The 13,641-nt window shown below is 42.4% G+C and overlaps 1 protein-coding gene across 1 annotated transcript in view; it reads right to left on the bottom strand.

Annotated features, from left to right (window-relative positions):
* The window catches only part of HSPA9 (heat shock protein family A (Hsp70) member 9), a 1,477,986-nt gene that overhangs the window by 1,048,816 nt on the left and 415,529 nt on the right, over nucleotides 1–13,641 (bottom strand). The window contains exon 5 of the mRNA XM_044068990.1: nucleotides 182–306. Within this exon, the coding sequence (XP_043924925.1) occupies nucleotides 182–306 (125 nt within the window). The remainder of the gene's footprint in view (nucleotides 1–181; nucleotides 307–13,641) is intronic.

The following is a 13,641-nucleotide window of genomic DNA, read 5'->3' as shown; positions in this document are numbered from 1 at the left end:
CAGATACATAACAGAAATTTCACTGCACACAATTTTGCACAAAAATGTGCATTCACATGTAATTAGGGCTCAGACTAGTCACCCAGATAGAACACAAAGCTACAGTTTTCTGTGTCTGCATTTAGTGTCAGTATTTTCATCCTGAACTTAACTCAACAGATCTTTAAAATGGAAAGCTAACCTGCAGTTTCCTTCATCTTCATTAACACAAATGCACCAATTTGACTGGGAGAATACATTTTTCCGTGAGCCTCAACCCAAGCATCTCCGTTGGAAGCACGTACAATTTTGAAAGGGACATTCTTCCTGTGAAGAAAAAAGTGAGTCAACAATTTCTGCAAACAAAGCGTGCAAGTACATGATACACACAAATTTAAGCAAACCCATTTTCAACACATTTACTACTCAGACTGCCATCTCTGATCATTTTGCATACACTAATGCTTCTCTCATTTACTTATCAGTTAGGCAAGTACGGCCAAGACTTAAAGACTTTTGGGGAAGTGAAAGAAAACCTCCATTCTAAAGCACCATTTATAGTAGCAAATTCAGGTAACTGTGCTGAACACACAAGACTTTGAGAGTGCTGCCTAAGATGACTATTACAGAGCATGTACTCATTTTGTCAAAGCAGTGAGTCAGTGGTTTCTTTTTCACTGAAGTTCACTGATATGTGCTACCTAAAGACTTCTACAAACTGCTCTGTAAAGAAAATTTAAACACTATGAAAAGTCAACCAAACAGCACGGCTGTGTTCAAGAACTCTACCTAAAAGTCAAGTTTTTCTTTCCAAAAAAATACATTCCCTGTAATCCAGCATTAAACAATTTGCATACAGAAAAACAAAACAAATTTAATGTTTGGCTTTCTTTCCTGCATTTGTATCAGTTAACATCACAAAGGCTACTAAAAGTGGCACAGTAATTAGGTTAGGTCACTTATCCCAACTGCACAGCCATTAAGAAAACACCGCCTCCAAGAATGACATTTAAATACGTCCAGAGATTGCCAGCATCGCACCTCAGAGAAAACAGTAACCTAGAATCTGAACAAAGTCAGGGTCTTTCAAGCTTAATTTTCAGATGCAAATGTCTTTCCCATTAATCAAAACTCAGTGCCTCAAAGAAAATGTTAATCATCCAACTCTTACTTTGTTAGTACTTGACCTTACATTTTTTACACTATTTTCTGTGAAGTGCATGTTTATTCCGGTGTTTTGTTACAGCATTTTTGCATTGCATACAGTGTTTTGTTGAGACAACTCAGTGATTTGGGGACAGAATCAATGAAGACTAATTCTAGCTACAATATTTAAAACTGAATGGGACAAAACACATCAGTCCAACACCTACTAATGCCAGGTCAGATCTCACATAACAGTACTTAAATACAGTTTACAAACTGTTAACCAGCACCCATGGGGATTGGTAGATGCCGGATAAGTGTAGTTTCTGGTTGCTTGAGAGTTACTGTTAAAAACATACCTGACAAATACTGTACCCAATAGTATACCATACTATAAACAGTGCACTGATTTGATTTTAAAATTGAAATGTAGTAATTAAAAGACTGGCTAGAAAAATATTTTAAACTTTTATTTCCACTAGAAAGCATGGCACTCAGAAGGGTTTAGGTAGCACACTGAGTGGAATGGGAATTGAATTAATTGAATAGAGAGAATGAATGCATGCATGAAAGCAGAAGCGACTGAGAGAATGTGCAATCTGATACAAACTGAGCGAGTATGCAACAAGTGTTGACAGTTTAGCAATTTGACTTGCTTTGTTCTCAGGTTGGGGAGAGGAAATCTGCATCTTCCTTTTTAAAAAACTCAGACTCTGTCAGATATGTTTCTGCGGGGGGAAAAGCAAACTGAATCGTTCATACTGTACTTCGATTTTTTTCTGGTTGCTTGAGTTCCGGTTAACTGAGTTTACTGTACTTTGAAAAGAACACAATTAACTCAGCTACATTTTCAAGCCTGTCAAACATTCCTTAACATGCTGCAACAGATATGACAACTAATAATCAAATGAGGCAAAATTAAAAATGCAGATTGATGCTAACAGTGAAAAGTAGGCAGTCGCAGTAAGCTGTTGACAAAGAAAACCACAGAAAATTATCCTTCCATGTCTGTCCCTCTAAAAATGACATCAAAAAGAAAAAGGCAAATGTATGGACTGAAAAACAGCCCCATTTCAGGGCATTTTGGGGTTTAATTAAAAAAATAAATGCTTACTTTAATACAGACATTAATAATATAGAAAAGTTAGAGATATGCTAAAAATCTTTTCCGGTTTGGCTGCTGCTCTCCTTTAAGTCAAATATACAGCACAACTCTTTCACACCTAGCCTGAGTAATTTCACACTTCGCCTGAGTAATTTCACACTTCTGGACACTTGGATTTCCAGCCAGCGAACTTTTGAGCTAAAATTTTAAGAAACGCAATTCTGCGACCTACCTGTAAACATCGCAAAAAATAAAAAGCTACAAAAAAATTTAAATACAAAAAGTTATTCAGCACACACGCCTCTTCACAATGGTATAATTCTACCAGGTACAAATTTTAATTAAATTTATAAGTTATCTAAATTATTTATTCAATTATGCAAACATCTCTAACCACCGGAGAGAGACCCCAACCACCTGACTTTTCTTATTGGTGATTTGATCTTTTAGTTACAAAGTAATGTTGCAGATGTCATTCCCATTTAAGATAAGTGCTCAATTATGAATAGCATGCATACCTGTATATTTAATACAAATGTCTTTTTTTCAGCATTTTGTAAACTTTATGTAGTATTGCATGTTAACTATAGAAAACACCCTTTGTTTTAATAAAATTATGAAGATAACATACAATCATATTTCCACAAAAATCATTTTTTGAGATACAAAGTACCTCACCAATGCAAGAAGACATTCAGGATCCCTACAGTGACTGAGCATGTGAAATGTTGATTCAGTGTGTCCAAGTGAACAATGCCAGAAATATAACTATGCATAAATGCATCTTTAAGTATAAATATCTGCCAACTGGAAATAGCATTTCCCACTATTTGCTTAAAAATGTTTGCTGCCGCATCTTGGAAGCTCAAGAAAGATGTAGGAGCAGCCCGACTTAGTGGCAGTGCAGAAACCCCATTATGTGACAGCTCAGAAGAGGAAGATGCAAAATTGCATACACAAAAAAAAAAGTATCTATTGGCTTCACGACACGCGAAAAAAATCAGGTTGTGACATGTCCAACAAATGAAGAACCCTGTCTGTGTCCACCAACAGCAGCACTGCAATAGACTGGCTAAGTGCACAGAAGACTAACATTTACAAAAAATCATTGTGCATCACAGCAGGTGTTCTCCCAATACTATTAAGAAGCAGATATTACTGCTCACTACAAAAAACCTGTAGCTGTGTGCCTTTATGTAAACAATACATGCCTAAAAGTATATTCAAAAAATTTCAAATTGAAGTGACAAGCTTTTTTTTTTTTTTTTTTTTTTTACTTTTACACATGCAAATCAGCCCGACCAATTTTTTAAGTCTTGACAAAGTAGACAGTGGGCTTAAACTACTGAGCACTGTGGAGTGGTTAGTGAGTGGTGAAGATTTTGCAAAGTTGAAGTGGCACTAAGCACCATTCGGGAAATCAACCAGGCAGAGCTATAGGCAAGTGATTTTTTTTTTTACAACTGCCAGATTTTCCCCACAGTCCTAAGGTGTCAAAGTTGTAATTTATCAGTTCCGTTTATTCATTACTGGACAGTAACAGTCATGTGTGTGTGGGGGGGATGCCAGGCTGCTCCGCTGATGGAAAACAAAGGAATAGAGGTAGTATGGTACCTTCAACAAAGCAACACAGGTTTTCCCTACTTGAAGTGGTTTGTGTTAGGCTGTAAGCTCAATTAGTTGTACTGGAAAATCTACACCAGGCCAGTAAAAAGAAATGCATCACTTCAGTGTTGCAATGTTTTCTAATAGATGGTAATGCTTACATTTAAAATTTGAGTCGTCTAAAAGGCACTACAATTACACAGATAAAATCAACACTTCACGATCCAAAAATTACAGTAATTGCAGGATTCACAAGTCCCACAGTTTGTGAAATTTATCCCTCTTCACGTGTGACCCCTTAAGACTTCAGCAAGACAGCTCCACTATATTAAACTGTGGCTGATTAGCAACAAAATGGTTAGTGTAGCCTAGCCCATGCAGGTCGAAACAAATTTCTGAAGTAAAAGGAGATCTGAAAAGGCAAAAACTGGTTGGACTTTATGAAAATTGTTTCTAGAAGGAATGAGCTGGTTGGAAAAAGATTATGCACAGTCACAACTTCTTAAAATTTAAGAAGTAAAAACGGGATTTAGATAAATGAAATATACAGATGAAAAAACAAGCTGCACATCAGCCTGTTAGCCCTCTTCAGGCTGGGCAACCTTGTGGGGTATTTGGCCAATTATTTGTATTTATGAAAGCTGTAAGCAGTAGTGCAAAACTTATCAGTTGCTATTCAAGCATTTATTATGGCACTGGTGCAGGTAAAGAATGTCTGCACTTGACCAGTCAGTGCTACAGCACTGCTACTAGAAGAGCACAAAATCCTTACCGTATTAGTTGCCAATACCAGCAGTGTGGGATACACAGTGCGTACGTGGCTGTGGTAAACTGCTCTTATCTGATCAGAATTAGTTGTGCTTTCATTTAGCTTGGTTTTCCTAAATCTAGCTATGTCTAAAAAAGAAGTTATGTACTTAATATAACGTTCCATGTGTGCTGCCCATCTCAGCCTTCATTCTCACATATGGGTCAGATCCGATTAATCAGATCCGTCTCGGCCTTGTACAAAAGCTAGTGGCCTCCGAAAAAGCTCTTGGGCATTCTACCCTTCCCAGAATGTACTTCCCCATTAACTCAGATCTTGTTTGCCCAGTAAAGTAGCCAGTGGTTACACAAACGACAGAAGTAATACCATTCAAAGTTCTTAAAGAAACATTTTAAATAAGGAATATTGAAGGCCTCATTTTGTAACGCACTTTCTTCTAGTAGTCTAGGAAGGGGGCTGGTGGGAGGGTTGAGAATAAAAGCGGAGATGGACAACACAGAATGTTACTTACATAACTTGTAAGTGTGTTGTCAATCTTTCCTTTATTCCCACATATGGGGACAGCATCCCAAGCAACCTAAATCTTGGGTGGCTCATGGGAGAATATGCCTCAGAACCACCGATTCAAAAGAAGCTCTACCCCTGGAAGCCAAATGAGCACCAAAATACAAAGGTTTGAATACGTGGCTGCTGCGCAAATACAGTCTATAGTTTCGTTGGCCAGAAAAGCTGAAGTAATAGCCACATATCTGGTAGAATGTGCTTTGACTGGTTTAAGTAATTGTTTATTTTGGGGTTTATAAATAAAAGCGATACAATCAGAAAGCCATTTTGAAAAGTGCAACACCCGAGCCATGGCCAGCAATCAAGAAGTCTCAATCCTCACCACTAACACCAGAGAGTGCGTCTCATATGAGGAAAGGATAACAAAATACACATAGTAAAGTGCAATTTCCCTTAAGAGCACACAGGGATCAGTCAGTCCGGGGCTGGTAGCTCCCCTTGCTCCTCAGGTCCCCAGAAAGACTCCCCCAGTGGCACAGCTATAGGGTCCAGATCTCAGCCTAGCTGGGCAAGCTAAAATCTCCAGCACCCTCTCTGTCCAACCAGTGCTTTGTGCTCCTGCCCACGTAGCTGAGACACAGATAAGTTTATGCAACCACACAGACACTCCTGTGGAAGGCTGGCACAGGTTCTCCAGCTGTGTCCCTTTTTCCACAGACTATACGGTAGTAATTCTGCCACCATCCAGCTAATATTATCAGCTACCCAAAGGCCCTTAAAAGGGTGTCCAATTATTACTGTGCAATATTATCCAATTGGTAGATGCGACTAAACAGTCCAGGCTTAGAGTGACTTGGTATAGTAATCACTATGAATATGCAATGTACTCTGGAGCTTAAATTATCTCTACACAAAACCAGCCACAGTTAAAAGGTTTTCAAATATTTAATAATAAATAATTAAAACCACAAGACAATACTTTCTACTACACAGTCAGTGCTAGTCAACTGAGTTCAGAGATTACATAGAAATACTTAAAATACATCATACAGTTCTGACATACAGTCTAATCTTTATAGTGCCTAGCTAATCTAAAAGAAAACACAAGTCTAAGATAACTTACATAAGACAATAGGCAGAGTGCTGTTAAGTTGGATGATGGACAAAAATGCTTAATGCCTTCTGATACTCTGTTTAAATTAATATTGCAATTCTGATAAACATAACATCTTTTTACTCTTTTCTGCCGTTTCCAGGCTGACAGAAACTGCATTTACATTCTTTTACAATGAGGCAGAAACCAGAGCAATAAAGGACATTCCACATATAAATTCTCGTCATTACCTTTAGCCTTAAAACAATAGGCAAGAAGCCTTCATCTTGCCCAGCCGGAGCCAAATTGTAAAAGGCAGTCACGAAATAATTTTAATTTCAAAGGACCAACAAGAAATGCTTGACTTAGCTTTCTTTACAGCAGATGGCAATGTTGCCACATTTAAGTTCAACATTTCACAGCATATTCTTTCATTTAAAAAAAATAGTTCAACATTCATATTTACAAATGATAGAATTATCGGCACAATTCTATCTGGCTAGGCTGAAAGCCTTCACCTCTACCAGTCTTCACGCACCCCCCCCCCCCCCCCCCCCGCGGAGAACTCAAGCTAGTTTTTCAAGTGACCCTTGACAAACGCCGCTTGAGGGTTAGGTCTATCTGGGTGTACCTCACCCCATTCTCATCTTGAGAGCCCATCTGCATTGGCATAGCTACTCCCACTGTGATGCTGCACTGACATATCATATGCTTGCAATCCCAGGTTCCATCTTAGCAACTTGGCATTTTGCTGGCTGGCTGTGTAACCATATTAGGGGGTTGTGATCTGTCATAAGTCAATTTCCTTCCATACAGATAAGGCTGAAATTTCTGCAGTTCCCACATTATGGCTAGCCATTCCTTTTCTACAACTGCATAGCATTCCTCCCTAGGTTGGAGCCTACGATTGAGGTAAACCACTGGGTGCTCCTCCCCCTCTGAAAAAATCTGACTAAGTACAGCCCCCACCCCATGGTTCAAAGCATCCACCTGCACAACAGATTTGCTGTAATCTGGACTGGCTAACACAGGGGTCCTCCCAAAGCTTCTTTAAGCTTCTGGAATGCCTGCGCACATGCCGGGGTTCAATCTACCTTATCTGGCCTATTCTTCCTTGTGAGGTCTGTGAGGGGAGCAGCTACAGTACTATAACTGGGGACGAACTTTCCGTAGTACCCTGCTGTCCCTAAAAATGCCCTCCCCTGCTTTTAAGTAAAAGGTACAGGCCATGCCTGAATGGCTTCAACTTCAGCAGGTTCTGGCCTTATCTTACCAATCCCAACTATGTCCCATGTAGGAGATCTCTGCTATACCCATCTAACATTTGCTCGGCTTAATGGTCAACCCCTCCCTCTGTAGTCTACCCAGCACCTCCCAGACATGCTGAAGGTGCTCCGGCCAGGAATGGCTGTAGATGGCAACATCATCTAGGTAAGCAAGGGCAAACCCTCATACTAGGATACGATCCACCAGCCTCTGGAAAGTCGCTAGGGCATTCTTCATCCCAAAGGGCATCTTTGTGAACTCATACAACCCAAAAAGGAGTCACAAAGACAGACCTCTCTCTAGCACTGGGAGTCAATGGCACCTGCCAGTAACCCTTGGTAAGATCAATGGTTGTAAGATACTCAGCCCCACCCAGCTGATCTAGGACCTCATCTGTCCTAGGCATGGGTTAAGCATCCGACTCTGTGCGCCTAATTACCTATAGTCCACACAGAGCCTGGTGCCGTCATCCTTCTTTGGCACCAGCACCACTGGAGAGGGCCTGGGACTGTTGGACTCTTGAATCACCCCTAGTTCCAACATCTCCTGTACCTCCTCCCTCAGGGTACGTCTGACTCGCACAGGCACCATATAAGGGGCCTAATAGGCCTTTGGGCTCCTGTATCCACCTGGTGCTGCACCAGGTGGGTGCACCCTTGTTTCCCAGTGAACATGTCCCCAAATTCCTGCAACAATGCTCGGATTTCTCAAACCTGGGTAGGAGATAGCTGCTGGGACATTGCTACCCCTTCCATTGTGGTGTCAGCTTGAGCCTCACTGAGGAGATCAGTGCCTAGATCTCCCTCAGACTCCTCCTGCAATCCACTGCAAATGCTTAGCACAAGGGCATCCCCTTATCATGGTAAGGTTTCATCATGTTAACATGGTACAATTTGCGCCCTTGCTGTCTAGCTAGCAGTTCCACCACGTAGTTAACATCACAACTTTACCACCTTGTGGGGTCCCTCCCAAACTGCTTGCAGTTTGTGTCTGACAATAATGAGAACCATTACCTGCTGTCCCACAGCATACTCTCTTGCTCGACCATTCCCATCACACAACACCTTTTTCTATTGTTGGGCTTCTGCCAGGTTCTCCTGGGCCAAACCCACAAGTTCCCTGAGCCTTGTCCTGAGGTTTAGGACGTATGCCACGACACTCAGACTCGCACTCATCATGAATTAAATCTAGAAGTCCCCTCACCCTACGCCCATACAGCAACTCAAAGGGTGAAAAAAGTACAGTTGTGTACACTTACCATAAATGTAGATGTTAGAGTGTAATCACTGTTGCAGTCATCACATTTGGGTTATCTGCCTGCAGGCAGCCCTCAGCCAGCCTGAATATAAAAGAGTCTTTGGATTTCTGCGTAGGATGCTGTTGCTTCTTCCATAACATCAGGTCGTCAGGGGTATAAAACATGTAGCAGACACCATTACATCAGTTTTTCTTGCCCCAGATGTCAGGCGCCCCCACAATAGGAATCAATTATGTGTGGAACACCCCCAGCAAAAAGCAAATACACTTGGTACGAGATATGCCAAACCAAAAAAGATAAGAGAAAGCAAAGACAATCAGGGAGCTGGAGGGAGGGTAACCAGGACTGCAACAGTGAATACACTAACATCTACATTTATAGCAAGTGTACACAACTGTACTATGTTCTCCACGTTTCACTGCTGCAATCATATTTGGGTTGATTCCCAAAGCTAATGAAGGGTGGAGGTAGATTAAGAAGCATTAGGGCTGGCAATAATGCCCTGTAAGACTGCTGTGGCAAATCCAGCTCTGGATTTAGAAAAAAAAACGGGCAACTGGCAATGCTTGGGGAAAGTGTGTATAGAGATTCAGGTTGCAGCTTTCAGGATGCCCCTGGTAGGGACTCCTCTTAGAAATGCAGCAGAGGTAGATTTAGCCCTAGTAGAATGAGTTCTTATCCCCTGTGGGGTAGGTTTTCCATGGTGCTTGTACCAGGAATGGATGCAGTGCGCTATCCATTTGGAACTGATTTGCTTTGAAATGGCCTTGCCCTCTGCCACTGCAGCAAAGCAGACTAGCAGCTGGTCAAATTTTGAGAGGTTTAGTCCTGTCCAAATGGAATCTAAGCAGTCTGTGCACGTCCAGAGAATGTAGTATCTTTACCCCTTTATTCCGAGGATTAGGGAAAAAAGTAGGCAAATGAATGGACTGATTTAAGCCCACACTAGACACCACCTTGGGCATAAAAGATGGGTTAATCCTGAGAGAAACCTTCTCCATATGCAAGATAATGAAAGGTTCCATTGCCATAACGGCCTGCCGTTCAGACACTCTTCTTGCTGAAGTGATGGCTAAAAGTAAAGCAGTTTTCCAAGAAATTGATTTCAACTCTACTGTAGCAGCCGGTTCGAAGAGTAAATTTTACCAATACAAAGTTAAAACCCAGGCTGGAGTGGGAGCTCTCCTTAGGGGGGATAGGGGGTGGTCTTAAATTTTTGGCCCCTATATAAAACTGCTTTACCAGAGGATGAGAGAAGGAGTGGCTCAGTATTAGTGAGCGGAGATGGCTGAGGCATGAATCTTAATGGAGGAGAAGGATACGCCCTTGTGGAGCATTTCTGTTAAGTAATCTAGTATACGAGGTAAGCTGGGCACCGTTGTGCCCATCCCCTGAGACTGGTGCCAGGAACAGTATTTCCACTTTTCTGAATAGGATTTTTTAGTACTAGGCCTCCTTGCCTCAAGAATGACACCAAGCACCTGCTTACTGAGGATTACTAGAGGTGAGCTCAGGGGATTAGCCAGGCTGCAAGGTTCAGTGTCTGAAGAGGAGGGTGCAGAATCTGGCCCGCCTGCTGGGACAGCAGGGAAGGAGTTTGAGGCAGGTGGCATGGTTGTAGCACTGTCAGACTGCGTAAAAAAAAAAAAATAAAAAAAAATAAAAGTACCAGTGCGGGCATGGCCAGTTTGGTGCAGTCAGTATTGCCCTTGGCTTGTCCTTTTGACTTTAGTAGAAACTGAGAGGAGAGGCAGACGGGGAAAGGTATAGACAGAGGCTTTCCCAGGTAAAGGACAGGACATCCACTTTCCACGCTTGACTGTGGAGAGTTCTGGTGCAGTACTTGTTCAATTGACAGTTCTGAGGGGAAGCAAACAGGTCCACCACTGGTGTCCATATGTTCCTCAAAAGTTTGAATATTTTGGGCTCCAGGTTCCAATCGTGTGGGCCCATGAGATTTCTGCTCAAGTAGTCTGCCAGAGAGTTAAATTTGCCTGGCAGGAATGGAGCTTGCAGGTGCACTTGGTTGTTCAAGGCTGTGTTCCACAGAGTCATGGCTAGTCTGCAGAGTGGGTAGGAATGAGTTCTTGCTCTGCTTGTTTATGTACCACATAACTGTGGTGCTGTGTCTTTACCAATAGTTGTCCTGGAAGAATAAATTCTTTGAAAGCTGTCAGAGCATTCTGTACAGCTAACATTTCTTTTTTATTGATAAGCAGGTGTATCTGCTTTGGGTTCCATTTGCCCTGAAAGAAGTGCCCTGGCATGTGAGCTCCCCTGCATAGTCTGATGCGTCTGTTAGAGTTTGGGCAGCAGGGGCTAGACTGAAAAAGTCCCTTGCTGTGGTTGCAGGCCTCCGCACACCAAAGGAACTCTGCCCCTACACAAGGAATGATAGGAATTATGGTTTCCAGGTCCTGATAATGTTGACACCATAGACTTTTTAAATACCACTGAAGTTTCCTCATATGCAGTCTTGTATATGGAATTAACAGAATGCAAGAGGCCATGACCCTTAGAGCTTGCAGTATTTTCCTTGCAGATACCTGGGTTTTTGTGGCCAGTTGGTTGAAGTAGGTTGTCAAATACATTTGTTTCTCTGGAGTGAGGAATGCCATCTGGGAAGTTGTGTTCAAGCTTGCTCCCAGGAATACATTCTGTTGGCAGAGTACTAGTTCTGCACAGTCAGGAATCAACATTTTCTGACATCGGTTAGAGCAAGAAAAAAGGATCCCCCAACAGGGTATTTATCTTTTAGAAAACCTCAGGTCTGAAATACGAAAACAAAAATTTCAGGAGTCAGCCGACAGGCACTTGCAAACTGCTTCGGGCACAGCACGGCAAAAAGACTGATGTAATGGCTTTGGTTGCATGTTTTATATGCCTGACGTCATGGTAGCAGCGACTGCATCAGATGCAGAAATCCAAAGACTATGGTATTCAGGCCGGCTGAGGGCTACCTGCAGGCAGATAACCCAAAAGTGGCGACTGCAACAGTGAAACACGAAGAACATCCTGTGGATTCCTGAGGAACCTCTCTAAGTAAACAGATGGAGCAAATATTTATCCCACTCCCTCAAACTGATCTGCAAATGCCCGTAGCATGGACTTGATTGTAGAGTTTACCCTCTCAACAAGACCATTAGTCTGGGGATAGGATGGGGTGGTCTTAGTGTGCTTCACCCACAGAACTTCCACAGACAAGCCAGCAGGTCTGACATGAAATTAGCACCTCTGTCAGTCAGTATTTCTTTTGGGAAACCTACCCTGCTGAAAATCTCTAACAAAGCATTTGCCACCTTCTCTGCCTCAATGGAGGACAAAGCCACTGCCTCAGGGTGTTGTGTAGCATAATCCACTACCACTACGATATACTTTTTACCTGTGGAACTTGGGGTACTCAAAGGACAGTACAGTTTTGTACCTACCATAAATGTAGATGTTAGAGTGCTAATACAGCTGCAGTCATAACAGATGGGTTCTCCTGCCGTCAGGCAGGTCCTCGGTCAGCCGAATTCCAAAGTCTAGGTCCGGCGTCGGTTGTCGTCGCCTCCTCCCTGTAGTCAGTGCAACAGGGGTACAAAAGAACCAGCCGATGCCATTTTCTTCAGTTTTTCTTGCCCCAGATGTCAGGTGGCCCCAGAAGGAAGGCAATACATAAATTTGTGTAATAAAGCAATGCCATATAATCAAAATACAGTAGTGCAAGCAAATACATCATGAATGAGTACCCCAATCTGCTTGCATGATGATATGTTAGCCAATAGGCCTGTCCCAAGAGGGGAAGGAGGGAGGGAAACCTGGACTGCAGCTGTATTAGCACTCGAACATCTACATTTATGGTAGGTACAAAACTGTACTATGTTCATCGTGCATACAGCTGCAGTCATAACAGATGGGTAGAATCCCAAAGCTAAGAAAGGGATGGTAGGAACTAGGTGGAACTAGGCAGAGCCAAAATGCCCTGCAAGGCTGCAGTGGCAAAGCCCGCTCTAGATTTGGAGTATAGTGGAAGGTGGTAGTGCTTGGAGAAGGTATGCACAGAACTCCAAGTGGCTGCTTCTAAAATATCTTTGGTAGGAACTCCTCTGAGAAAGGCTGCAGAGGTAGCCGTGGCCCTTGTGGAGTGAGATCTGATGCCTGTAGGTACAGTTTTGCCATGAAAAGAATAGCAAAAGCGTATGCAGTGGGCTACCCATTTTGAGATTGTCTGTTTGGAAATTGGCTTTCCTTGAGCTCCTACAGCATAGGACACAAAGAGCTGTTCTGATTTTCTGAAAGGCTTTGTTCTGTCAGAATAATAACGCAGTTGTCTGTGGATGTCCAAGGAATGTAGTAATCTCTCCCCTTTGTTTTGAGGATTAGGATAAAAGGTAGGCAAGTGTATGGCCTGATTCAAAGCTACCCTGGACACCACTTTTGGCATAAAGGACAGGTTGGTTCGTAATGAAACTCTGTCCTGATGGAAGATAAAAGGCTGCACAGCCATGAGAGCTTGTAGTTCTGAAACTCTACGAGCTGAGGTAATAGCCAGAAGGAAAGCTGTTTTCCAGGACAAATATTGCAAATCTGATGAGGCAGCTGGCTCAAAAGGAGGCAAGGTCAGTTTTTCCAGAACGAAATTGAGATCCCAAGCAGATATTGGTTGTTTCCTTGGGGGTTTTAGATTCTTAGCCCCTCTCTGGAACTGCCTTAAGAGAGGGTGAGAATAAGGGTGGATCAGTGTTGTATTCTGCAGAAATGGCTGAGGCATGGATTTTGATGGAGGAGAATGAAAGTCCACTGCTTAGCAGCTCAGCTAGATACTGTAATATTTGAGGTAAATTCAGTTTTCCAGGATCCTGGCCCTTTTTCTCATTCCAGACACAAAACAGTTTCCATTTTGCGGAGTAAGCTTTTCTAGTAGACGGCCTTCT

The sequence above is a fragment of the Protopterus annectens genome, chromosome 4.part0, assembly GCF_019279795.1.
Source record: "Protopterus annectens isolate FY-2018-M chromosome 4.part0, PAN1.0, whole genome shotgun sequence".
Lineage (NCBI taxonomy): Eukaryota > Metazoa > Chordata > Ceratodontiformes > Protopteridae > Protopterus > Protopterus annectens.
Note: the sequence above shows the minus strand (reverse complement) of the source record. Positions and strands in the feature narration are given on the sequence as shown.